The following is a 26,614-nucleotide window of genomic DNA, read 5'->3' on the forward strand; positions in this document are numbered from 1 at the left end:
GTTATCACAGCACCCTCCTCGCGCTTCCTGTTTATCGCGCCAACCAACGTCCATTCTGCCACCAAAACCTCGGATGCCGATCTTTTCGTATTGAACGGTTCGAGAAAAGGCCACCCCCGTCCCTCCCACAAAATATTATGCAGCGTGAGTGGCCCGCTGGGATTCTTGGTCGTGTGGGTTGGGGTGACATGGCATAATAAGGTAAACTTGGCAACCCCCTCTCCGCGCCGCCGACCGTCTCCGAATGCAAGGTACAAAATGGTACACGCATTTACAACGACGACAAGAAGTCCACAGGTCTGTTCAGGGGAAGGGGAGCGCCGCTGTGTGGTCTGTGGTCTGCTGGGGGGAAGGGTAGCAGGGTAGGTAGGTAGGGAACAAGGGGAGGGCAGGGGACTTTGGTTCCCGACTTGCCCGAAGACTCGTCCGACCCGAAGTGTCACCGTGACAGATTGAGAAAATCGAGTGTCCACAGAACCACAGTAACAAAAAATAAAAAAGCAAAGCCCCTATTCTTGTCCCCGGTTATCTGTACCTCGTAGGGAAAGAGAGGGCCCACGTTTTACACTTAAACGATACGGTTTTCTTTCTTTCTTTGCCTCTCACGTGTTGTGCTGTCCGTCCAAGGTGCAAGGCCAGGGGAATTTCTCGCCTGCACACGTTACAACGGAGAACGCTGGCAAGCTGGCCCATTTTCGGATCCAGTCTTTTACGGAGGACTCCGATCATGGTAGCAACCGAGGACAGGAAAGGATGGGAATTGTTATGACAAATGGGATTGTTTTGTTTTTTTGTGCAGAGGCTTGCTTTTTATGCGTTCGGGAAAAAGTCCGGGGTTCGTCCGTCCGTGTTGCCGAGGCCGGCTATTGCTGGGTGCACTCAACCATGATTGGGAGCCGTGCTACACTGAACGTTTCGAGATTTGCTGATGACTTCACGCGTTGATGATGCATGCAATCAATCGGACTGATATTTTTATGATATTGAATCTTTAATTTGATAGGTGGTTGTATGGTATCACTACGAAACTTAACCTGCGCCCTTGCTGAAAATCTACTTACATGTAAGACATCATGTCTTGCGTACACCTTTTCATGGGAGAGACATTACATGTGCGAGACAGATAAGAGAATACATTATACTCACCAGACCACAAAAAAACGACGCATGAGTGCCTTCTCAACTTTGCGAGGGAAAGGGAGGAGAGGTGCCGGGGCGGGTATGAGATAATTACAGAGCGTTATGAAGAAGAAACAAATTCAACTTGACATGGGGTTCGGGTATGTATGATGTATGTGCATGTTCTCCCCTTCGTTGCGGTATCCTGATATTATCCCAAACTCCTCGCGAAACTGGCGTCATTGATATAAACGGAAAAGCAAACATGGTTCTTTGGGTCTGGCTCGCAGTACACCCGTCATCCTTTTTTCTTTTCAAATGTCAAAACATTTGACGATCGACAATCTCTTTTTTCAAATGAAGCTGCGGCCCATTGCTTATGCCATGAGGGCAACGGCGGCGGCGACGGAGGCAGCGATGAGGCCGAGGCTGGCGCCGAAGGAGGCGGGGGCGGCGCTGCTGCTGCTGTCGCTGTCCTGGTTGTCGGCGGCCTTGGAAGCCTCGGTGGTGCCGTTGGGGCAGAGCTTAGTGCCGTCGAGAGCGGCGAAGGGGATGACGGCGCGGGGCTGGCCGGCCTTCATGTACATGGTGACGTTTCCGGTGCCGTCAGCGGTGGACTCGCCGCAGGTGGTGATCTCGACGACCTGGTCGCCGGGGTTGAAGCCGCCGACGGAGAGCTGGTAGGTGTCGCCCTTCTCGCCCTTGTTGGTGATGCAGAAGACGACCTGAGCACCGTCGGGGCCCTTGCGGAGGCACAAGTGGGTCTCCTCGACGAAGAGCTGCTCGGAAGCGGTGGTGGCAAAGGACTTGTCGAGGGACTGGAGCTTGTTGCGGGCACCGAGGAGGGTGGAGGTGAGCTCGTAGAGGGGCGCGGAGGTGTCGTACTTGGACTGCCAGAGGGGCTCACGGTTGAAGGGGGTGCTGTTGCCGTTGAAGTGCTGTTCCTGGCCCTGGTAGACTTTGGGGTGTGTTAGTGGTATGTCACCATGTGGGAGAGAGCAGGGGCTTGCTTACCAGTGGGGATACCGTCAGTGAGGAGGATGTAGGCAAGAGCGTTCTTGGCGAGGGACATGTCCTCATCGTAGACGGCGAAGCGGGGCATGTCGTGGTTCTCAGTGAAGGAGCCGAGAGCGAAGATGTCGGTGCAGCCGTCGCGGGCCTCGCCACGGAGACGGGCAAGGTCGTTGAGGTCGCCGCCGAAGAAGACGGTGCTGAGGGGGTAGTACTCGACGTAGTTGGGCATGCCGGGGAGGAGGTTCTTGGTCTGGTAGCGGCAGAAGTCCTCAGTCTTACCGGTCAGGACCTCACCGAAGGCGAAGACGCCCGAGGCGTTGACGAATCCGGGCAGGAAGTCATCGTTGACGTGCTTGGCGGCGTCGATACGGAGACCGTCAATGGAGTAGTTGGAGACGAGCTCCTTGATCCATTTGCCGAACTCGGTGACGACGGCGGTGGACTCGGTGGCCAAATCGGCAAGGGCGACACCGTAGGGGTAGAGCCAACAGTCCTGGTAGTCGGTGCTGTTGGTCCAGTCGGTGACGTTGCAGTAAGGGTGGAAGTACTTTTCCTCGTTGAAGGGGTTGAACTTTGAGTAGTCGAGCTTGGGGGGCAGGGAGTCGAGCTTCTGGACCATGTTGTTGACGACGACGTCGACCATGATGTACATGTCGCGGTCGTGGATGGCCTTGACGAGGTCCACAAAGTCCTGCTGGGTGCCGAACTTGTCGTTGGTGGCGTAGTTGTCGAGGGACCAGTAGCCGTGGTAGGCCTCGCCGACGGCGGTGTTCTCGTCCATGTTCTGGACGATGGGGCTGATCTGGATGGCAGTGAAGCCCATGTCTGAGGATTGTTGTCAGTATTGGGTCAAGGTGAGTCTCGGTGAGTGTGAACTCTATCGGGTATATCCATATGAGGCTGATGAGGGATCACGATGATGGTGATGTGAGTCTGCGGGCCGTGTCGTCTTACCCTGAATGTAGTCAAGCTTGTTCATGAGGCCCTTCCAGGTACCACCGCAGAACTTGTAAAGCTCGCAGGTCTGGTCGGTAGAGCCATCGTCGTGAGCGTAACGGTCAATCATGACCTGGTAGATGGAACGGGACTTCCACTCGTCGACGTCAGCAGCCTGGGTGAGGGCGCTGAGGGCCGTGACGGCGGCCCAAGCCAAAGTTGAGGTGCGCATATTGACGATGGGTTTTTGTTTCTGAATTATAAAATTTAACGAATGACTGCGCCGTTTGAAGGCGTGAATTAGGGATTGACTTTTGGTGATTCGACGTGCGTTGCGGACGTACGTGAAGAAAGGAATGAATTGGGTCGGGAAGGATTGCGGCGCGCGCAGAAACACGGCGATATAGAGTTTTGGGGAGTCGACAGACAGAGAAAGAGACAGGAAGGATCGGGATGGACGGGCGAAACGAGCGAATGGGAGTCCCTTGAATGGATTTGGAGAGCAGCGGACGACCTAGGAACCCGTATCTGGATTGGGAAAAGGGGTGGGAAGGGGAAAACTGGGTTGATTAAACGAGCGACTGATTCTGGTGGTAAGGCGTGGAGACGAGCTGGCAGAGGGGGGCGAAGCGCGTCAAGCAGGACATTGGACATTGGCAGACCATACACAGTGATTGACAGCAAACACGAGGAGGGCAGAATGAAACTACCTTGGCCACTAGCTACGGACTATGGGGAGCCCAACGAGAGAGCCAATGAAGAAATGCGAGATCCGCGGGTGACACTGCCGTGGACTGCGCGGAGAGGGGAACAGACGGCACGGCACAACAGACCGAAGAGATGGGATGTGAGTGACGGGATCATGGATGGTGATTCGTGCGAGTCGGGCCCTCGATGAGATCACGGTTCCTGACTGCTGCAGGTACAGAGGCACTAGGGGAATAGAGAGGTGATGGTGGCAGCGACTAACATCGGGCAGTACGGATACGCACTACGCAGTACTTCTGCAGAGAGACAAAGGTACGGTGGAATGGGAGCACGAGGCGGAGGAGGGTGTATGTGTCTGTCAATGTCGATGCCTCGGATGGAATGGGATGATTGGCAATGGGATGGCAGAGGCCCACTCTGGGGGGCTAAAATGGTCGATTCCCATGACCAACAAGTGGTCGAGGGGAAATTGAACCCAAGCGAGATATATAAGAAAGGACTGGGGAATACGATGCTGCGTACGGAAGCCAAGCCGGGGGTAGGTGGTGGTGGTGGTGGGTGAGGAATGCGTGGAAGCACTAGAAGATGGGGTGGAAGTCCGCCCTCCATCGTCTTTTTCCTCTCACTTGAGACAGATTGAGCTGATGGCAGAAACTGGCAAAAGGAGAGACAGTCGCGGCGCCAAGCAGAGGCTCAGTTAAGGTGCTGATTTGTGCATTGCGATTGAAAGAGATTTTTGATGGTGGTCAGCAGCACCTCCGCGGCCACATCGAAGTTGATGCCGGCGGCCAGTGGTGGTGTGGTGTGAGGTGAGGAAAAAAGACCGTCGTCCGCGGCGCAGCAGGAGGAACAAATTGCAACTGAGGCCATCTGCGTGCTGTCATTGGACGGAAAGCTGAGGTGTGCACATCTCGAAAACAGCAGGTACGTACATGCAGTCTGTACCTTACATAGTATCTGTACTCTGTACTGTAAATGCCAATGCACAATGGCAGCAGGTGCATGGACGAGCCTGCTTGAAAATGAGCGAAAAGGCGGCTTTCCCCTGCCAAGAGGCCCGCCAGCGCCGCCAACGGTGCGGCCTTGGAAGGACCTTGGAACTTTGTGCGCAGAGATGGAGGGCCCTTTCCCGATTGGGCGTGGTGGCACCACGATCGTGGGAGTTGGATTTCGGCAGTGGCTCTGGGAGCTTGAGGGACCGCCGATAGTGCGCGCTGCTGGTGTTGATGTCGGCGTTGGCGCCGCGACTTGGCGGGCTTTTTGTTACGAGAACGTTTTGCTCTCACTACTCGTGCTAACCAAGTGGTTTTCTTGGTGCGGCCTTGGGAGCTTCCTTGGTAGCTTGGTGCGCTTGTTCCTGCAGCATGACAATTACTTGTTGTTGACGTTGGCGTGGTGGCGTGTACGGATAAGCTTGCTGAAGCTTCTTCTTGTTTACTTGGTCCTCTTGGGAGAAGCTTGACGGCATGGTCGACGGCCATGTTCCTGGTTCTCAGCCAACAGTGCCACCGCCAGCAGCCAAAGGTAGCTGCCGTTCAGTCTCTGCCGTTCAGTCTAGCAAAACTCTGACAGCCTCCATTACGGCCTTATTTAGAGTACACGCAGAGTGCCAAAGAGTATCCGTACATGACGACGAGACGTACGTATGTACTGTACTGCGATATGGTCGACGACGACGCGACGGGCGCTGCACCTGTATGTAGATGAGCGATAAGCAAATCAAAGGGAGCCAGACATGTGGTTGGTCACCGTTCAATAGACGGGGTTGCAGCAGCTCAGTAATGAGGGTGTGCTGGGGCATGTCGGTGAGAGACGTGGAGGTAAGGTACGGATAATGGCAGAATGGCAGGTACAAAGTATCTTGAGGTACCTTATTTTTTGGGACTGCTCCCACTCCAGGTTCCTACCTACCTGCGGACCTTAGGTAAGCATCCCGAATCCTGCGAGACGTCCGCTCCCCTCCCCGTCCGTTCCCCTTCTCTTCAACCTCGCCCAAACTCAATGGCACCTCAGCAAGCTCTTCAAACTCTATAAAATGCCTCGGGGCATCCCCCTCCGACGCGCGGGTGGCGGAGATGCTCAGCTCTGCGACCTCCTGGACGGGGCTTCTTCACGATCGATGGGACCTGGGAGACCTCCTGAAAACCTCAAAAACATGGGAGCTCCCAGACGCCTCAGCTCTCCGCCTCAGCCTGCCATGCCATGCCGCAGCGCACCTAAGCGGTCTGACTGATCCCAAGAGAAACTGACCTACGGCAACAGGCCGCGCCGCCGCCGCAGGGCGAGCCCGGGCAATCAGACACGACCAGGGCTCCTTTGACAGACAGGGCACGCCACCAGAAAAAGGAGGGTGTCTGGACTTCAGCTCGGCCAGGCATCTGGTTTAGGCGAGCTTCTGAATGATTTCTTCTGCTGCACCCCAATTTGCCCTGTTTCAGCGCGCCCAGAAGATAATCCAGCACCGGCAGCCCAGGACCTGTGGCCATAATTACCCGCTCCAAGACCTTCAAGCCCTGAAGGGCTCTCCAAAGTCCCTGACTCGCCCGCCACTTCGACTGCGCTCTTGGTCTGCACCGCCAATCACTGCGCACACAGGGCACCTGGTGGACGCTGGACACGCTGGAGAGCAAAAAGCGCCCTCTTGTCGCACCCAGAAACTGCTACCGCCCTGGTCCCCGTCGACAGGTGCAGCTGCAGCGGCCACAAACCCCGGTCGGCGGTGTCGGGGTGCCTGGCAGTTCTCGTCCCATTGTAGGATACTTCCTCGTGCCTAAGTGGGGGCGGGTGGGGCGCTTGTGGATCGCAATGGAACGTCTTGGGACGCCATCCCGGCATCTGTGGCTGTTGCGAGGCATGCGCGAGGAAGGACCAACCTTAGGTCCCGCAGGATCGTTTAGAAGACGGTGGTCATCGCCGCGATCTGTGGCTGATGCCGCCCTCCGCGGAAAAGGATTGGCCAATAGATCCCCGACGGCAATCCACCACCGCCCCACCAGGTGTGGCTCGGCTCTCTCTCTCTCTCTCTCGACGACACTGCTTGACACTCAATCGCCGCCAAACTGTGAACCGTCCACATCCACATCTGCCAGCCGCCATTCACACCTGCTAGTACTCGGTCCGGCTTGCTTTTCCCCATTTTGCCGCCCTGCGCATCCCATCCTTCTGGCATCCTTCTGCTGCCAGGCACACATCGCACACTGCATGCACCAAGACCAACGCCAGAGACAAAACCATGGCAGCCCAGCAGCACGCTACCTTAGCCTTGCGCCGCCAACGCGACCCGACGTCACAGTCATGATCCAACGGGCGTACCATCTTGTTTCTGGCTTGGCTCAGTCCACCGTCCATCGCAGACAGACCTCACTGGACGGCGCGGCGCGACTGTTTCCAATCTCAACACACGCACCACACACCATCAGAGTGCTGCCGAGCACCGTCGACGCCTGTCCGCCGCCCCCAATCATAAACGTTTAGGTATGCCACTTGAGATGAACCCATCACCCATCCAGTTCGACTGACCGCCCATCCCACGCCAGAAAGCCACACCGCGAGAGAGGCCGAGCGCCCGGCGTCTGCTGGCGTCTGTCAGTGTCAAATTTCCACCGTGCTCTTTGTTGATGGGCCCTTGAGCCTCAGTTATTCCCGACTGGGAAATCAACGGCTCCGAATAATCTTGTCGCGCATGGATGATCCGTCCTGACAGCCTGGCTCGTCTCCAACGTCTCGTATTCTTGGGCCTCAGAGAGGGGAACCAGCCAAAACTAAAACTGACTCGATACAGGCAAGCACGTCCTCCATCCACCCACGCGACCGGGGGCCCGACTGACAGCGGATACCTCGACCGACGACGGAGCTCGCCCGAATCAACCAACAAGAACCGAGAGCCCGTGCCGGCCTATCCTGGCACCCCAGCCCTCACCCCTGCTTCCGCTGACCTCGGGGCCACCGTATTGGCCACTCTCTATTGTGGGCTCGTCCAAAATGGTAATTCAACACGGAGCCTGTCAATCTCCCATCGCCCTCATGGTTCGCCGCCAGACAGGCAAGAGCCTGCCGCTGATGCATATCCATATTCCAAACTTCGTATAGCCAGAATTAGCCCCAGGCCACCCCCGGAGCCACATTATCATGTACCTTCTGTACCTCCTGTACCTGCTCTTTCTGCTTCCGAGCCTGTCCTCTCACAGGCGGACTCTCGAACAGGACGCAGAGAGGGCCCTGTCAACACGCCGCTGTAGCACTGTCTATTGGTACCAAGAGAGGGGTTGGTTGGGTCGCCCATCATCCAAGATGGAGGGGACCTCTAAGAGAACTTGGCCATTGGCGGGAACCTCTCAGAGCGTGAGAGGCGAGAGGAGGAAGGGCTAGCGACTCGGCTGGTCCGTTCCTGCAGAAAGGGCCCCATCTCTCATCACGAAATCGACGCCCTGCGGCCCTCGAGGGGTGGTCACCGCACTCTGTACCGTGCCGCGACTTGCCCGCCCAGACGACGAGACTGGAGACTGGAGCCTTGGGAGGCGAGGCGGATGGATAGATCCTTCATGGACACTTGACGCTTCTGCGGCCCCAGCCACTCCCTGATCCCCCTTTCCGCACTTCAGCCTGGGGCATTGGGCTGACCTGGGCTCCCTTGAGATTACCCCCTTTTTTTTTTTCTCCCATCTGTTCCAACGTGGTGTTGACGGCCGAGTTTTCTTCCCATCCGTCCCAATGCCACGGCCTAGTCTCGTGTCTAACTCGTCATTCGTTCTGCTGCTTGCTGGTCTGCTTTGCGGCCTTTCACACTCCCTCCCTCCCAAACATCACCACATTCCTTCCTTTCTTCAATTCGTCACTCATTCCTGTCTATTTTTTGTACGCCTTGACTCACTCGCCCAGCGGCGAGTTCGAGTAACAATGTCTAATTCATTAAAGGTTTGGGCACTTACACTCCTTACTGCATCAACAACACTCGTTTCCGGACTCAAGTACACCGCCAGCGAAGTCGATTACAACCTCAACACCAACAGAGAAGCAACAAGTCCATTCCAATACTCGGGAAAGAGAGACAACCACACCTTCCACGAATCACCAACAAATTGGCGTTTCCCATTCTATACGTTATTCATCGACCGTTTCGTCAATGGCGACCCCGATAACGACAATGCCAACGGCACGCTATTCGAACATGACATCATGAGCAACCAGCTCCGTCATGGAGGAGACGTGGAGGGTCTTATCGACACGTTGGACTACATCCAGGGTATTGGAGTGAAGGGTATCTACATTGCTGGTTCCCCATTCATCAACGACCCATGGAAGGCGGATTCATACTCGGTATGGCACACGCGACATAGCAGCGGAACGCGGCAGCTAACGGTTCCTTAGCCTCTCGATCTCACCCTCTTGGACAAGCACTTCGGTAACATCACGGCATGGCAGAGAGCCATCGACGAGATCCATGCGAGAGGGATGTACGTGGTCATGGACCAGACAATGGCGACGTGAGTCAAACCCCGCTCGCTCCGGCATTGCCGTTACTTACATTCATACAGCATGGGCGATCTCATTGGTTTCGAGGGCTATCTCAACGCATCCACCCCGTTCCTGACCGAGGAACACAAGGTTGTCTGGAAGTCGTCCCGCAGGTACCTCGATTTCGACATTGGCAACACCTACAACGAATCTTGTGAATACCCTGCCTTCTGGTTCGAGGATGGTAGCCTCGTCGCGTCAAACGTCACCGCTCAACTCAAGGGTTGCTACGACAGTGATTTCGACCAGTATGGTGACATTGAGGCTTTCGGTGTTTTCCCGGATTGGCAGCGTCAATTGGCAAAGTTCGCCTCCGTGCAGGACCGTCTTCGTGAGTGGGTCCCGTCGGTGCGTGAGCGTCTCGAGCTCTACTCCTGCATGACCATTCAGACGTTGGATATCGATGGTTTCCGTATCGACAAGGCTGTCCAGGTGACCGTCGATGCTCAGGCTGAATGGAGTACCGCCATGCGAAAGTGTGCCAAGGAGGTCGGCAAGGAGAACTTCATTGTCGTCGGTGAAATCACCAGTGGTAACACTCTGGGTTCCATCTACCTCGGTCGTGGCCGAACTCCCGAGATGGCTTCGTCTTTGGAGCTTGCCACTGCCGCCAACATGAAATCCAACGACTCCGCTAACTCTGGCGTCTTCATTCGTGAGCACGGTAAGAGCGCTCTCGATGGTGGTGCTTTCCACTACTCGATCTACCGTTTCATGACTCGATTTCTCGGTATGAGTGGTCATCTCGAGGCTGGCTACGATCTTCCCACCGACTGGGTTCAGACTTGGAACCAAATGGTTCTGACGAACGATTTCTACAACGCCAACACTGGAGAGTTCGACCCTCGCCACCTGTACGGAGTCACGAACCAGGACGTTTTCCGTTGGCCTGCGATTGAGCTGGGTACTGAGCGCATGCTCCTTGCATACTTCATCACCACTCTGCTTCTTCCTGGTGCTCCTCTTGTTTACTACGGTGAGGAGCAGGCTTTCTATGTCCTGGACAACACTGCAGAGAACTACGTTTTCGGACGTCAGGCGTTCTCCGCTGCTCAGGCTTGGAAGTATCACGGTTGCTATGCTGGCGACAACTCTGTCTATGTCGATTGGCCCATCACGAAGGGTCGCAAGGGATGTGAGGATGATACCGTCGCCTATGACCACCGCGATCCCTCCCACCCCATGCGCAACTGGATGAAGCGCATCTTCTCTTTCCGTGACGAGTACCCCGTTCTGGAGGGTGGTTGGCTCGTTGAGCAGTTGGCGAACCAGACCCAATACATTCTGCACAACGGCAGTGGCTCCGCCACCGAGACTGGTATCTGGAGTGTAGCCCGCGACTACCTCAGCAGTGCGCAGTCTGGCAAGACCAGCGACCCTGTCTGGCTGGTCTACCACAACAGCCCTAACGAGACTACCTACACTTTCGACTGCAGCTCCGACGACGCCTTCATCGCTCCCTTCGACGCCAGCAGCAAGGTTCGCAACTTGTTCGGCAGCGACGATGCCATCACCCTTGAGAGCTCGTCCAAGACGAACACTTTTACGGGCACCACCAAGAAGGCTGGTTGCTTGAGCTCCATTACCATGACTCCCTTCGAATTCCGCGCCTATGTTCCCTCCACCAAGTGGAAGGAGATTGCGCCTGTGGTTACTGGATTCGAGCCCGGCCACGACTACCCGATCGACTCCACCAATGCCAATGGCGTGGTTCCCATCGCCATCAAGTTTTCCACGGAGATGACTTGCAGCGACGTTACCGATGCTATTAGCGCCTACGTCAATGTTGATGGCAACACTAAGACCAACGTCACCTTCGATACTCCTGTCTGCGGTGCGATGGACCCCATTGAGAAGGAGACCTGGACTGGCGCCATTCCCTCTGTTTACAAGTGGTCTGCCAACCTCCAGAACGTCCCCGATGGCATCATCAAGATCACTCTCGACCACCCGGCCGGCACCAAGGGAACCAACGCCACTGACCACTTCCTTGTCCGCTTCGGCAAGCCGTACAACCCCATCGTCTTCCCCTCTACTGCGAACTATTCTCGTTCTCTGATGAAGGAGAGCAACGGCGTCTACACGATCAACCACTCGGCTGCCGGTGCTAACAAGTGGCGTTACAGCACCAACTGGGGCTCCAGCTGGAGCAACTGGCAAGTCTACACCGGCGCCAACTCCCGCATGGTTGACCAGGCCTGGGAGGGAACCGACCTTCAGAAATGGGAGGGCAAGCACTTGATTGTCCAATACTGGAGTCAGCCTTTGGGATCGTCTTCCTTCTCCCAGCACTCCGACAGCAGCGACATCCCGTACGCTCGCCGCTGGCCACACGTCTTCCTCCACGGACCGTTCAACAAGTGGGGATACGACGCCGGTCTTCCCAACCTGATGGACCAAGTTGCGGACAACCAGTGGTCGCTTCACTTCATGTACGAGTGGCCGGCCCAGGTTCAGCTCAACCTCTGGGGTATTAACCCCGACAACCAGCCCGATGTTTCTTTCATCTATGGCGACCCCAACGGTGATGGAGTTCTTGATCGTCTCCCCCCCAGTTCCTTGTCTGACAACGTGGTCAATTTGACCAGTCCTCCCCCCATGCCTTATTTGTCTTACAAGCTTGTCCTGAATGACGCCAACTGGAACATCTCTGCTGAGCCCCAGGGCAACATGTGGATCCAGATTGTGTTCTTCTTCCTCCTGGGTCTTATGCCCATCGTCCTGGCCGCTCTTGCTGGATGGATCTACATGAAGGGATTCTACCAAGTCAAGATCAACAAGTCAGGCTTCTCCAAGAAGGGTTGGTTACCACTCAAGCTCGGGAATGAGTCCAGCATTAACTTCGGAGAAAAAGGCAAATCTCTCGAGATGTCCCAGATTCCCCCATCTCCCCTCGTCACGCCAGCTGCCGGTGCGGCCACCGGCGGTGTTCCCCGCAGAAAGGTTCTCATCGCCACCATGGAGTACAACATCGACGACTGGAAGATCAGCATTAAGATCGGTGGTCTCGGTGTCATGGCTAAGCTCATGAGTCAAGCCCTGACCCACGTCGACCTGATCTGGGTTGTCCCCGTCGTTGGCGACGTCGAATACCCCCTGGAGAACGAGGCCGAGCCGATGTTTGTCGAAGTCATGGGCGAATCCTACGAAGTCAAGGTCTACTACCACGTCCACAAGAACATCACCTACGTCATCCTCGATGCCCCGATCTTCCGACAACAGACTAAGGCCGACCCGTACATTGCCCGCATGGACGATCTCGAGAGTGCTATCCTCTACTGCGCCTGGAACAGCTGTATCGCCGAGTCTATCCGCCGCTTCAATGTCGACATCTACCACATCAACGATTACCACGGTGCCGCCGCTCCCCTTTATCTCCTTCCTGAGACCGTTCCCGTCTGTCTGTCTCTGCACAACGCCGAGTTCCAGGGTATGTGGCCCATGAGAACCGAGGAGGAACAGAAGGAAGTGTACAGCGTCTTCAACCTGCCCCCGAAGGTCGTCAAGGACTACGTCCAGTACGGTTCTGCTTTCAACCTGCTGCACGCTGCTGCCAGTTACCTCCGTATCCACCAGCGCGGTTTCGGTGCCGTTGGTGTCTCCAAGAAGTATGGTGATCGTTCCCTGGCTCGTTACCCCATTTTCTGGTCTTTGAAGAACATTGGTCAACTGCCTAACCCCGATCCCTCCGACACTGGCGAGTGGAACCCCGAGGAGGACATCTCCAACCACCAGGACGACATCAAGATCGACGAGACTTTCGAGGCCAACCGCGCTACTCTTCGCAGACAAGCCCAGGAATGGGCTGGTCTTGAGGTCAACCCCAATGCTGATCTGTTCGTCTTCGTTGGTCGTTGGTCGCTGCAAAAGGGTGTCGACTTGATCGCCGATATCTTCCCCACCGTTCTCGAGAAGTACCCTTCCACCCAGCTTATCTGCATTGGTCCCGTCATCGATCTTTACGGAAAGTTCGCAGCTCTCAAGCTCGCCAAGCTTATGGAGAAGTACCCCAAGCGTGTTTTCAGCAAGCCCGAGTTCACTCAGCTGCCCCCCTACATCTTCTCTGGTGCCGAATTCGCCCTCATTCCCTCTCGTGACGAGCCGTTTGGTCTCGTTGCCGTCGAGTTCGGTCGTAAGGGAGCTCTGGGTGTCGGTGCTCGTGTCGGTGGTCTTGGTCAGATGCCAGGTTTCTGGTTCACGGTCGAGTCCATGACTCCTGCCCACATGCTTCAGCAGTTCAAGCAGGCTATCGAATCCGCCCTGAAGTGCAAGCCGAGAAAGAGAGCTCTCATGCGTGCCTGGAGTGCCAAGCAGCGTTTCCCCGTCGCCCAATGGATCAGACAACTGGATACCCTCTACAACGACTCCATCAAGGTTCACAAGAAGGAGGCTGCCAAGCAGAAGAAGTCTGGTGGCATTCGCAACCTGACCGACTCCTCTCTCCGCTCCAGCGTTGCCGTCAGCGAGTACGGTGCCGAGTTGACTCCTACCGGTTCCAGAGCCACCTCTCCTCTCCCGCCGCCTACCCGTGTCGCCAGCCCCCGCATCTCCGAATCTCCTGGTCTGCCTGTTCCCAACCTTCCTTGGCACAGCATCCCCTCTTCTCGTCGCAGCTCTTTCTCCAGCTCCATTGGCGGTGGCCGTGAGAGTATGATGAGTGTGGACAGCTTTGCTATTCGCGCCCAGAACGATGCTACCTCCCCTGTCACTCCTGGCTTTGGCGACTTGGCTCTCCCTCAACCCAGTTTCTACAAGCAGCAGCGCAACAGCTCTCAGCTGTCCTTGCCTGATGTTGTTGGTGACCGCCACGATCTCAAGTTGATGAACGTTGACCAGAACTTCACGGACAAGAACGGAGAATTCTACGACGAGTTCGAGCAAATGCTCAACAATCTTACCGCCAAGAACTCCATCAACGACCTTTGCATTGAGAACTACCTCCAAAAGAGTGAGAAGAAATGGTTTGCCAGATACCGTGATGCCAAGCTTGGCCGCAGAGACCACAGCCGCTCAAGAAGCCCCAACCCTAGCCGCCCCGGCTCCAGCGCTGGTCTCGGTGCCAAGATGGATGGCGAGCGTGGCCGCAGCCGCACCCCCAGTGGTCTCACGGGCGCTACTCGCTACGACGACAGCCCCGTTGACGATGAGTTCCTGTTGGGTGACAACTACAACGCACCCACTGGTCTCAAGAAGTAAGTGCCCAACACAATTGTTCGCGAGCTCAACACTAACAACCGCAGGATCCTGTCTATCCGCATTGGCGATTGGCCCGTTTACGCTTTCTTCCTCTCCTTCGCCCAGGTCATCTCCATCAACTCGTACCAAATCGTCCTCCTTACTGGTGACACCAACCAGACGCCCCTCAAGCTGTACATTGTTGCGGCTACCTATCTCGTCACGTCCTTCTTGTGGTGGTTCCTGGTCCGTATGACCAAGTCCGTTTACGCCCTCTCCCTTCCCTGGTTCTTCTTCGGCCTTGCCTTCCTCCTGTTGGGTGTCTCGCCACTGCTGTCCCCTTGGCAAGCCAGCGCTGCTATGCAAGACGCCGCCACCGCTCTCTATGCTGCTGGCGCTAGCGCTGGTGCTCTGTCCTTCGCCCTCAACTTTGGTGACGAAGGTGGAGCTCCCACGAAGCAATGGATCATGCGTGCCCTTGCGGTTGCCGGTGTTGCTCAGGTCTACTCCCTTATGCTCTGGTACTGGGGATCCCTGACGCACACCCCCGAGACCTCTCCCATGGCCTACCTGGACGGTACGACTATCCCCAAGTCCGTTATCATCTGCGTTCCCGTTGCTTGCATGCTCTGGGCTATCGGTGTCATTCTGTTCCTGGGTCTCCCCGACTACTACCGCCAGGCTCCCGACGTTATCCCCGGTTTTTACATCTCCCTCATCCGCCGCAAGCTCGTCCCGGTCTTCTTCATCATGATCATTATCCAGAACTACTGGCTGTCGGCTCCCTACGGACGTAACTGGGGTTTCCTCTTTGCTTCCCAGTTCATCCCTGGCTGGGGAGTTGTGCTCCTCGCCTTGGGCTTTTTCGTCGTCCTCTGGGGCCTCATCCTCTACGTCTTCTCTTACTTCTCCGAGAGTCACACGTGGCTTCTGCCTATTTTCGCCATCGGTCTCTGCGCTCCTCGCTGGGCGCAGATGCTTTGGGGAACCAGCAGCATGGGCATGTACCTCCCCTGGGCTGGTGGGCCCGTCGGCTCCGCTATTCTCTCGCGTTGCCTGTGGCTCTGGCTCGGTCTCTTGGACAACATCCAGGGTGTCGGTCTGGGTATGATGCTTCTCGCGACACTTACGCGCCAGCACGTGTTGGCCGTCCTCATCGGTGCTCAAATCGTGGGCAGTGCCTTCACGATGCTGGCGCGCGCGACGAGTCCCAACGCCCTGTCGCCCAACACGACCTTCCCCGACTTCTCCCAGGGCCTGATGCCTGGTATCGCGAGTTGGTGGTTCTGGATCTGCCTGGGATTCCAAATGGTCATCCCAATCCTCTTCTTCAAGTTCTTCAGAAAGGAGCAGGTCTCGAAGCCTTAAACGGGAGCATGATGCGATTGATTTTGCGAAAAAGTCATAAATACCCCGGGGCGTCGCCGCCCCAATTTGTCATGTTGGGTTCAGGGCCGGTTCTCTCACTTACCTATACACATTTTCACGGAGCCTGTTTGTTTTTTTGGATTGTATAATGATGTTATAACCTTCTTTGTTATACACGCACACACAGAAAAAGCGTTCGTTAATGGCCCACGGACTGCGAAGCATATTCTTTTTTTACCCCCGCCATGGGGAGGAGCAAAAAAAGGGAGAGATACGACATCGGGGAGAGGAGGGCGAGAGACGGGATGGGCCGTCCTCGTGTATGGTGTTTTGTTCGTTCCGCTTATCTACATCAAATATACATGTACCCCAACCACTTGGGGATAAAGGAGGAGGCGGCGAGGCCAAGGAGGGCACGCGCGCGAAATATCTTAACGGCGGCAACAAACACGTTCACGGATAACCTTTAGATTAGACTTATGCTATGTGTTCATTCCTTTTTTGAAAAAATCAAATCATGATTAATAATGTCTGGTCTCTTTTGTGTGTGAAGCTGTCTTTGGGGTGATTTGGCGTGTTCAGTACGTTGGTGAGTCTTCATCAGTGCTTCTCCCTGAAAACGAACCCGGGCTAACTCGTGCCAAGCATTATAGATGGTCGCCTGGGATGGCATACTGATCCAATCAGCGTATTTCCTAGTCGTCGTCTGCTTCTCCTCTCGTCTCATCAGCTGGCCGCGGTGCTCAACGGGGCAGTTTTTGGAGCTGTGCGATAGCCCCCTCTGCTATCCTTCCGGCCCCCGTGACGTCTGCGAAATTCTGGTGCGTCCGGCGATGATAGTGCTCGGGGGTGGTTCCGGGACGAAGGAAGAGGAAGGCATAGAAGGGGGAGCATGGCAATTCTCCCACGCATTGAGACATCGACTGTATGGGTATATGTTTCATTCGTTGCTTGTGATCAGGTTGAGGTGGATAACACCATCTAGTCTTCATGAACCACGGTGGAAGTTGCGAGGACACAAGATGAGCTATTTCTTGCATGTGGTAAGGACTGATTGCGATTACTCTGTATGAGAGGTCCATGTTGTACGGAGAATTAAGTCAAACCGCCTCCACTCCAAAGACTCGACACGTGCGAACAGAAACAGCCGCCCTTCTCAACCACCTAGACCTCGACCCAGCCACAGCTATAATAGTAAGGAACCTCCTCCGCGTCCTCCACCTCCCCGGCGGCGTCGGCGGCGCAGATTGCGCCCTTCCACGGCCGAGTCGTCCCCCCGAGCGGCTGCGTCCTGGCCATGTGGAAGGCCATGTCCGACTGTGCGTCCCAGAACTGGCACTCGGAGGGGTGACGGATTACGACGTGCGGCAGGCCGGCGACCTCTTTGAAGTAGCCCATGTCGCTGAGGAGGGTCATCCAGAGGTCGCGGTGGTAGACGAGGCTGCCGGACCAGGTGCGCCAGCCGTTGAAGGCCCAGCCGTAGACCAGCGGGTCTGGGTCGGGGCCGAACTCGCCGTCCTCGCCGTCCTCGCCGTAGAGGTGGCGGATGAAGGCGGAGGAGTGCGTTTGGAGGATGAGGTGGGTCGTCTGCTCGGCCGGGCGGGGAAGTGAGGAGGAGGAGGAGGGGGGGGGGGGGGGGGGGGGTTGGCAGAAGGGGGCGGCGGCGCGGAGGGCTGCGATGAGGGCGAAGAGGGAGGCGCGGTAGGCGTTTTGGGAGTCTCGTTGGGACTGGGGCGGCGGGAGGGTGAGGCGGAGGTTGTGCGGGTTGGAGGGGCCGAAGTAGACTGCCACCGTGGGGGGTCCGTTTTTGGGGACGCGGACTGCGGTTGAGACCACGAGGGTCGAGGTGATGGGCCTTCTAAGATTGGGGAAGTGTCTGATGTGTGTGAAGTTGTTGGGGCCGGTGATTGAGGGTTCGTGCAACGCTGCGTGCCAGGGGATGACGCTTTGGACGTTTGGGGACCGGGCCCTTGGGATCCTCCCGAGTGTGAAGTGGGAGGGGAGGGGGACCTGCGGAGGAGGGTGGCGGACGTTATCTCTTGTCTGGTTATTGTTGCTCGGAACAGTCTGGGGGTTGGTTGCGTTTCCGAGTTGAGCAGCTTGCGTGCTTGGCTGAGTCGGAGGAGTACTACTTGGTTCATCGTCAACCCTATACCATTCCACATCGTCTCTGGCTTCGTGGAGTCGACGGAGCATTCTCTCTTTGGTCTTGGGGTTGCTGTACGGCAGCTGGCTCAATCGTTCCGCTTCAACCAGACGGCGTCGTGCCTCCCTTTCGTTGTGACGGCATTCGCCTTCATACCATCTACGCCGCATCTCGAGAAACTCCGTTTCCCCAGGTTTGCGGAGGAATCTTCGCCTGCTCTCCGGGTCATTGTGCGGCAGCGATCTGAAGCGTTCTTTTTCGAGCAGGCGACGTCGGTCCTCCTCTTCTTCCAGACGCTCCTTGTCTGCCAGGGCTCTACGTCGTTGCTCGCGCAGCTTCGATGCTGGCTGCGGTTCTGCCTCTTCTGCGAGCATTCGACGCTGTTGGCGGCGGCGGAGGCTTGCCGGGCCCATGCCGGTGGCGATGTCGTGTTGCCGCAGCGCCTCGGCGAAGAGCTGGTTGATATCATCAAAATCAGAGTCGTCCATTTCTGAGTCGTCCATGTCCGACTCGTCCATTTCCGTATCACTTGAGGTCGAGGACGATGGTGAGGGCGAGGGCGAATGCTCCTTTCGGCGTAAGCTTTCGGTCTGGCGTTGGCGGCGCAGCAGCAGTTTACGCTCGCGTCTTTTCACTCTCTCCGGTCCCAGCTCAGCTTCCCACGAAGAGAAGGCGGGCTGGTGCCGCAGTTTGGGATCTTCGAAAATGAGGGCGGCGTCCTTCCTGCCTTGGACCGTCAGACGGACCTCCTTGACGGGTTTCTTGACCCGGGCGTGGGGCGGTGGTCTGGGACCCAGAGTCGGCCACGGTTTGATGCCGGTGCGCAAGAGGTAGTCATCCTCGTAGTCGGTCGTGAGGGCATCATCGTCAGACTCAGTGGAGAAGTCAGACGTGTGGATCGACGGCCAGGACTCTCCAGAGTCCGAGTCCGAGTCGCCTCGAAGCGAGCAGCCAGAATCGCCAAAGTCAGCCCGGTAGGCCGCCTGGAAGCAACGGGCAAACTCGATCCTCGTGGGCGGGGCAGGAAAGCTCGTTCGTTCTGGTAGTCCTATATTCATGTTCAAGATCGTCTGGAAGGGTTTCCTGGGATGTGAGTGTACGTCTTCCTCGCAGGATGAGCTCTTATCTGATCTCATCAGCGCGGGGTATGGGAAGCTTCCAGATTATATACATCTCATCTATACATCTCATCTACGCGATGACGCGAGAATCGTTGACGAATTCCTCGGGCCTGGTGCTGCCGGTCTCTTCTCGTCCATTGTCTGCAACGGCGGCGTACGCAAGTTGAGAATTGCTTTTTCTTCAGTGCGACGATGCATCACACGGAGGGCCTTCCTCCCACCAGAACTCCGCGATCGATCGGGTTCCCTGATGAGCGATTTCCTATCTGTGAAGTGATCGATTTCCCTGGAGAAAACCGGGGCTTACTGCATGGATCTCATGCAGGCCATTAAGACGATGCGACGTTGGCGAGGTTGATGTTCTCATCTTCGCAGTGTTTGTGAGGGGTTCGTGGAGGTATGAGATAAGGTTGCTGTTCTGTTAGCGGTCGTTGGCGGAATTCACGGTGGCTTCCGAGCGGTTAGCGTGCTAGCGCTCCCCAAAGCTGGCACCTACGAAGACTACCTACCCACTGCTGGGGGGGTTGAGGGACCCTTGTCCTGCTTCACGCGGTCTCAACCACGCAACGTCACTGCAACCTGTTTCCATCTACGATTTGTAAGGACCAATGTCCAGTCTTCCTACTGCGAAAGAACCTTCTAGCAACTTTGACGTACTTTTGTTTTTGTTTACTTTGAACTGAAAGTATCGTCATTACAGTGTTGCTGGGTACACAGCTGGCAGCATGTAAGCGGACAGCACCATGAGACGGAGTCGTCACGATGGCACGAATAATCCTTGATTCTACATATCTCGCCTCCAGGTCAACTCAGAATAGTTGATCTGGATTCGTCCCTCGCAGAGATTTGTTCATTTTCACATGTTGCACATGAGGTCTGCTTCAATGAGCCAGGCTGGTTGGCTGTGAGACAGGTCTGGACCCCAGAAAAGGTTCATCTAATGTTTTTAACGGTGCACTCTGACTGCAAACTCTCCTAGTCTTGAGCCCATACGATGCGGGGAAGTTGGAAGATTTCGCCAGATATAGGGTTTGACTCTGCAGGTTGCTGGGGCAGAAGCAAAAGGTCAGTTCCGGCGGAAGCTTTCAGTATGATGTCCTTTGTGTTATATAAATGCTACTCGCCCATTGCATCTATCTCGACTCGGCATGCTTCCGCTTCTCGCGCCCATCTTCTCATTTTCAACTCCACTACTAACAATTGTAGTAAAAGATTATAATATAGGTGAGTAAAACTAGACTAAGTCATATGTATGTTAACATACATCTATCTATTCTAATATACTAAGTACATTACTTTGCAACGACGACAAGTGACAGCGATGAAAGTAGAGCAGCCTTCCTGTCATTGCTGTGCGGCATTACCACAGGCGGTAGAAACCTATAAGTCCACCTTCAGGTTTCCAACCGTCTTTGGTGACTATCTCAACAACTGTGTCACCAAACTCGAGGTAATCGACTATAACACCAGCTTCATCCACGTAGCCTGTCCAGACCATGTAGATGTTGCTCGCATCGACTCTCTCGTCGTGGCAGTCAAAGGGATTCATGCTCCGCGCTTTTCAGACGATACCTCAACCATCGGCGTGTACTTTGGTCCGGAGAATCCAAACAACGCCAAGCGCTTCTTATCCGACGGCACTTTTACCGGCCCGCGCGCGGAGCTTCACGCCGCGTTGGCAGGACTCAAGATCTCGAGGCGAATTTGCGCCGAGGGAGGGTTCTGCGGCTGCCCGAAGCACGAAGATGGACATGAGTGTGCTGTAAGACACCTCGTAGTGAAGACGGAGTCCGAATACGTCGCCAGAGGTATGGGAGGCGGAGAAAGGGACCGAGAACCTTGGATATGGAGATGGCGCGAGAACGGATGGTTGACGATTAATGAAGAACCGGTCAAGAATAGGGATCTCTGGAAGGCTTTGTGGCGAGAGTTGAAAGGTCTCGGCGTACTGGGAGTCAGGGTAGATTGGTGGCTTGTTCCGAATAGCGACAATAACGAGGCTTATTGTGTTGCTGGAGGCGTGCTGTCTGCGATAGACCTGAGCCCTGACGAGAAACATACCGAGTGGTTGACGGACGAGCTTCAGCGCCATGCGGGTTGTGATCATCCACTTGACATGGATCCGAGGGCAGTGCCGGAGAGTTGCGTACTATTGGAGAAAAAGTCGAAGATGTAAACCAGTGTTCACGTACTAAGGCTAGGAGCATTTCCTTTCAAGTGAACGGATAGCTATGGAGTTCTCAGGTTTAGCAAATGCAGCTGAATGTTTAAATGAGATTTGTTTTGGCTTCATTTCAAGCAAACCCAGTTGTGTCGTGAAGCATCTTGATGCTCAGAAGGGGTCAGACGTAGCTAGCGACAGGGAAGGGGGAAACAAAGGTCGGGCTCCGTAGATTCGCCATAGATTCGACTGCGGATCCGTGACGCTCCAGAGGCAGCAAGTTGAGGACGGGGACGTCTGGTTGGCGTTGACGGCTCGAAGTCGGATGATTTGCCAACAATGACGCGACAAATAGGCTCAGAGCTTATTAGTCGCGTCTTCCTGGTTTCGCGTGACGATATATCAAACGGATAGAAAGGCGCTGGCTCAACGCGTCGCACCGCGTCTGGTATTCTCAGGTGGACGACATTGGCGAACGAGACGTTGGTCCTGGTTTATGATTCACCTTGTGATACCAAACTTGCAATTGGATGAATTTTCGATAAATTTGTCAGCAAGCAGTTTGACATGGAATGTTCCTGCTCTGGCTACCTAAGGTACGTCAAGAACAAAGGACACTAACGTGGGGGGGAGGGTGCGCACGTCCGCCATCTTTCAGGAGACATGCACTACCGCCAGCCACAGTACCCGCGTGTACCTACTTCACGTCCCAAATCTGCGAAAGTCATCATTATCACCGTTCATAGCCAATCTCACGATCTGAAATCATGTACCATCCGTACAAGCGGCCGCAAGCATCGGATTCCAGACGCAAAAAAACCAGTCGAGGTGCAACAGCCGCGCCAAAACATGGGGACCAGCCCCAATTCGACCAGCGGGACAAGGCGTCAGGCCCGATTCTCGGTCGTTCCCCGGGGTCCTTGAGAGGAGCCTTCTTCCACAACAACGACGGCAAAATAGAGCTCTTCGACGGCCAGACAGGGTTCACTCACATGTGCAGCCCCTCATCGCAACATTCTGGGCACGAGGATCCCCTCGTCATCGCCATCGATGGCGCTTGCCCTGGGAACGGCACGATAAGGGCAACCAAGTCAGGTTATGGAGTATTTTTCGCACCCGGCAACCCCAAAAACATGGCTGCCCGGATTCCGAACCATCTTCTCGAGGGCGCCAAACACACAAACAACATTGCTGAAATCACGTCCGCCATATCTGCGCTCCATGGCGCGACGATTGTCGCCAGGGGTGGTATTCAACGGTACACCGATGCCGTGAAGCACGGAGACGTAAGAAAGCCCAGCGGAGAGCCCCAGAAGTTGAGACACGTCGTCGTCAAGTCAGATTCAGAGTACGTTGTCAAGTCCATCGCAGGCGGGAAGAAAGGGGAGCCGCCTTATATTGCGAAATGGGAGACGAATGGATTTCGGACGGCGGGTGGCGGGGCTGTAAAAAATGCAGCTCTTTGGCGTTTGCTAACGCAGTACATCGACAAACTCCGCGAAATGGGCGTCACGGTTCAGTTCTGGCACGTTCGGCGCGAGCTGAACAAGGATGCCGATCGGCTTGCGAATGAAGGCCTGGTCTTGGGGGCTTCTGCTGTCAGTTCGACGGTCGAGGAGGAGATCAAGCGGGTTTGGAAAGCTCAGGGTGTCTCGAGAAAGGGACGAAACCATTCAAATGAGTAAGTAGTAATTGTATGGGGGTTCGTCCCTGACTATTACAGTTGCATCATGAAGCTGACAGATTCTTGACAGAAACGAGGTCATTGTCCTGGACGATGATTAGGACACACCGCATTTCAGTTGGACCATAGCCTGTCAACCTGGTCAATTCTTTGCGAAATACTTCTGAGTGTCAGATGATTCTGGACTCGATGAGAAGTGACCGAAACGCCATGATCCGGGATCCTGCAGAGACTACTTGTGAGTCTGGCGGTGGACTTCTTCAAACGACTTTGGCCCGCAGGTCGTGCGGAAACTCCCTCTTAGGGCGAAAGTTCCACTCGCCTCGCTTCTCCCACCCTGTGGACTAGTCATGACGAACGATGAAGGCTGAGCTTCTCTTTCAGCTCGGTAGAATGATGACGTATAATGAAGAAAGTTCGAGAAGAAAAAAGATGCGGGCGACCTTACATATGAAGAAGGCAGTGTTGGGTACTTATCACAGGCGGCGACCACAAAGGCGTCGCAGGAAATGGATGCTTCACTTTTCCGTGGCGTTTCTCCAAGGTAGCTGCCTCAGATAGGCACATATAAGACACCTGCAGAACCACAGGAACCCAGGGACTCTCTTCAAGCAGCGCCAAAGATGGCGATTCTGAACCTTGCATCGCGTTGCCTCAGTCATGGCAGTCCCAGCATCAATTCATGAACATTCAGTTGAGATCCCTGTTCAAGTACGCTGAGAGCCTGCCAACCACTTTGACTTGTCCAGAATCATCTCTGTGTGTATATAATCCAGGCAATACACAGAAGAAGACGGCGAAACATCAGCTATTGTGGTGACTAAACCCGCCATCTGAGCGTCAACCCCCTATCTTGAATGCTCAGTTTTGGCGACGCCCACTATTCTGGCCGCCGCTGCCACGCCGCATTTCTTCTTGTGCTGCCTAGGTCTTTGGAAACCGCTCGACAACCATATTCATACCGATCTGAAGAAGTATGGCAGAGGAGCATATGACCAAGTTAAGTTAGTTCTGCAACTACATAAGACACTCCTCCAGCCCAGAGTAACTCATACGAGTCACGAACCGCAAATTCAGCCGTTTCATGCTGGGGATAACGTCTCGTCTATGTGCCTTGCTTCTGGCCATCTTACGCAGCTACCCAGTGAAGGACCCTGCACATGCTTTCACAGTATCGATCTATTCCATCTTGACCTTATTCTTGGTAGAATAAACGGGCTACGACGATGTTATCCCGCGAGTGCAGCGACCGTTACAACTCGCTTTGAACAAAGTTTCGTTGACTTACAGGTCAATCCATAGGAACACATGGAAGAGTTCCATATTGCAGACTCAGACCACAGATATGTCCAGTCTGTATATGCATGAAGAGGACCGAGCCGGCCATGCTCTGTGCCGTCACCAGATCGGGCCTTCATAAAACAAACAGCATCACCGAACAAGCTGCGGAAAGGACAGCCACAGAATCGCCTGCTCAGGCTACATCATCAGCGAACCCCAAGAAACAAGTTCCCGCTGATAGAAAAGCCCTTTCATCTCCGTAGCATCCATTCATCTGTTAATTAGCTGTCCCTCAGCTTTATGGAGTATCGTTTCCCATTTCCAGTGTATTCCACATCGACAGAGGTATAACACCCACTGCGTCTGCGACTCGAGTTTGACAACGAGTCCCTCGCGAACTAATCTTAACACATGCCACTACCTTGGGAAAGATCATCAGTTCAACTCCCAGGGCTATTCCTACCAATCGTCAGGTCCTCGCATTTGGTGAGTTTCCACTCTACCGTTCGCAGTAAGAGATCTTATAACGAGAGACGGTACATGCAGCATAAGGATGGTGGCGAGCAACGCTCTTCATCCGCATCCGCTCAAGTCAACTTCATTCTCCGTCGCATATAATACACGGTGATTACCCATGTGCGAACTCTCTCGACAATGTGCCCTGAGCTTTGTTTTGATGAATGGAAGGCGGAGTGGCATCTGTGTCTCAGTATTGCAGAAGTCGTCGCTGACCACGCCCCTCTAGACTGCTACACGCAACATCCCTACGATGTCATCGACCACATTCCCCCTGCAGTCAGCTTTCTACTTGTATTCCACCAGAGATACATGACAAATGGCGCGCACTATGATCGTCGCACAAGTTCATACCCTGCCCACGGAGCTTTCTCAGAGGTCCTCATAGAAAACGTTGATGAGGTAGCAGACTCTTATCGACTCCACAGCGCGTTAGAACCCAGCGTTTCTAGATTTATTCTGGTTTTACAGCTTATCTGCCAAAGTCTTCCCCGGTATCCTGGCCAGACGTCGGGAAGCAAGACTTTAGAGTGCGCTGGACGATAGAATCTCCTGCGAAAGGTAACATCTGGGGCCCAATAGACTGAATATTACATCGGTTTTCAACGCTCCATGTATGCCACATCATTGGCCTGGCGAGTACCATCCATCCTCATCCAAACCATTTTATACCCTAACAAGCCTCCACGTACAACATTCTCAACGTCCGCTACTTACTTCTCAACTACAAAAGACGACACTCGGGCTCTCCTTGAAACGGACAACGAATTAATATTTGTCGTGGCTGTGAGCTCTTCAACAAGACCTCAGCCACCACCGAGTTCTCACGACATCGGACCGCACCCCACGACCCCTTTCGTCGGCCCGTCTGCATAGCCACCATCTCTCATCATCATCCGTCACGTATATGTGCCCGTATCATACAAAGCAGACAGGGACGCTCGCGAACGTATACAAACCACCACTGTATTGATGGCGAAGCATTACTCCGCCTCATTGGTATTGGATGTCACCACTGCTGAAGTACCAAGCTAGCGAAAAAACACCCAACGCAAGAACAATCATTCTTGGTTGGTGCTCCCAGTCAAGTTTCTCAATGCCAACAGATATACAGACCACTTTGATCTCCTTTCTCCAGCGAAGCAAGCACAGAATCAGCCCGACACTGGCTACGATCCTCGCACAAACCTCTAAAAAGCTGTCCGAATGCACAACGTGGACAGCAACAGCAATTCACGGCGTTTATCTCCGCTCATCGAAAAAGCCTGGCAAGACGCCTCGGTGGTCTCTCAGTCCGAAGGCCTCCTTAGTTCTTCTCCGTCATCACTCGCCAAACACCGCCTAACTCTCTCACTTGTCGTCTCCTCGATTCCTATCCACCACCTCTACCAGGGTATTCCTTGAGACCGTCCGAGATATTGAACAAACCCAGAGGTCAAGTAGACTTGTGTCGGTAACGAAGATCAGTAGGGGCTAGATTAGTGCGTCGAAGACGAGAACAAATACGAACAGAGAGTTGATTTTCCACCATCATCAAGACCATGTCAGAAGCGCGATGATTTTAGTAACCAGGTGTTGAACGACACATCCGATCAGGGTAACATGCCAGACGACAATCTCGAGTGCGGAACTTGGGCGTAGTGCTTACTACAGAATCCAGGAACACATCACTAACACTCTGCATCACGTTGCGAACAGAATCATGTGTTCAATGGGTCTCATTTATGCGGTGTATGTTTTACACAAAGTTGGAGTCATGCTCCATGCTGCCGACGCCAATTAACCTGCCAACACCAGAGACAAAAGTGCATGATGGAATCTTTGGGTAGTCTCTTTTTCATCCCGAACGAATCAACAACAAATCTAAGAAA

The 26,614-nt window shown here is 54.7% G+C and overlaps 4 protein-coding genes across 4 annotated transcripts; 2 read left to right on the forward strand and 2 right to left on the reverse strand.

The window, feature by feature from the left end:
* Positions 1-1,496: 1,496 nt before the first annotated feature.
* Positions 1,497-3,301, reverse strand: amy3 (Alpha-amylase A type-3; the record flags this gene model as incomplete). The annotated part of the gene is made up of 3 exons (XM_037318796.1): positions 1,497-2,077; positions 2,134-2,958; positions 3,088-3,301. 3 exons carry the CDS (start codon positions 3,299-3,301, stop codon positions 1,497-1,499), a joined length of 1,620 nt encoding a protein of 539 aa, XP_037183644.1.
* A 5,372-nt stretch (positions 3,302-8,673) lies between these two features.
* On the forward strand, positions 8,674-15,834 carry CGCA056_v003540 (Cell wall alpha-1,3-glucan synthase mok13; the record flags this gene model as incomplete). The annotated part of the gene is made up of 4 exons (XM_037318797.1): positions 8,674-9,093; positions 9,145-9,260; positions 9,312-14,483; positions 14,532-15,834. 4 exons carry the CDS (start codon positions 8,674-8,676, stop codon positions 15,832-15,834), a joined length of 7,011 nt encoding a protein of 2,336 aa, XP_037182692.1.
* A 1,164-nt stretch (positions 15,835-16,998) lies between these two features.
* Positions 16,999-19,038, reverse strand: CGCA056_v003541 (uncharacterized protein; the record flags this gene model as incomplete). Its single annotated transcript, XM_037318798.1, has 1 exon — positions 16,999-19,038. One exon carries the CDS (start codon positions 19,036-19,038, stop codon positions 16,999-17,001), a length of 2,040 nt encoding a protein of 679 aa, XP_037182691.1.
* Positions 19,039-22,029: 2,991 nt separating this feature from the next.
* Positions 22,030-23,047, forward strand: Rnaseh1 (Ribonuclease H1; the record flags this gene model as incomplete). Its single annotated transcript, XM_037318799.1, has 3 exons — positions 22,030-22,707; positions 22,744-22,943; positions 23,017-23,047. The coding sequence occupies 3 exons, from the start codon at positions 22,030-22,032 to the stop codon at positions 23,045-23,047; spliced, it is 909 nt and encodes a 302-aa protein (XP_037182690.1).
* Positions 23,048-26,614: the final 3,567 nt, after the last annotated feature.

Source organism: Colletotrichum aenigma (assembly GCF_013390185.1).
Source record: "Colletotrichum aenigma strain Cg56 chromosome Unknown KSG_Cg56_contig02, whole genome shotgun sequence".
Taxonomy (NCBI): Eukaryota; Fungi; Ascomycota; class Sordariomycetes; order Glomerellales; family Glomerellaceae; genus Colletotrichum; species Colletotrichum aenigma.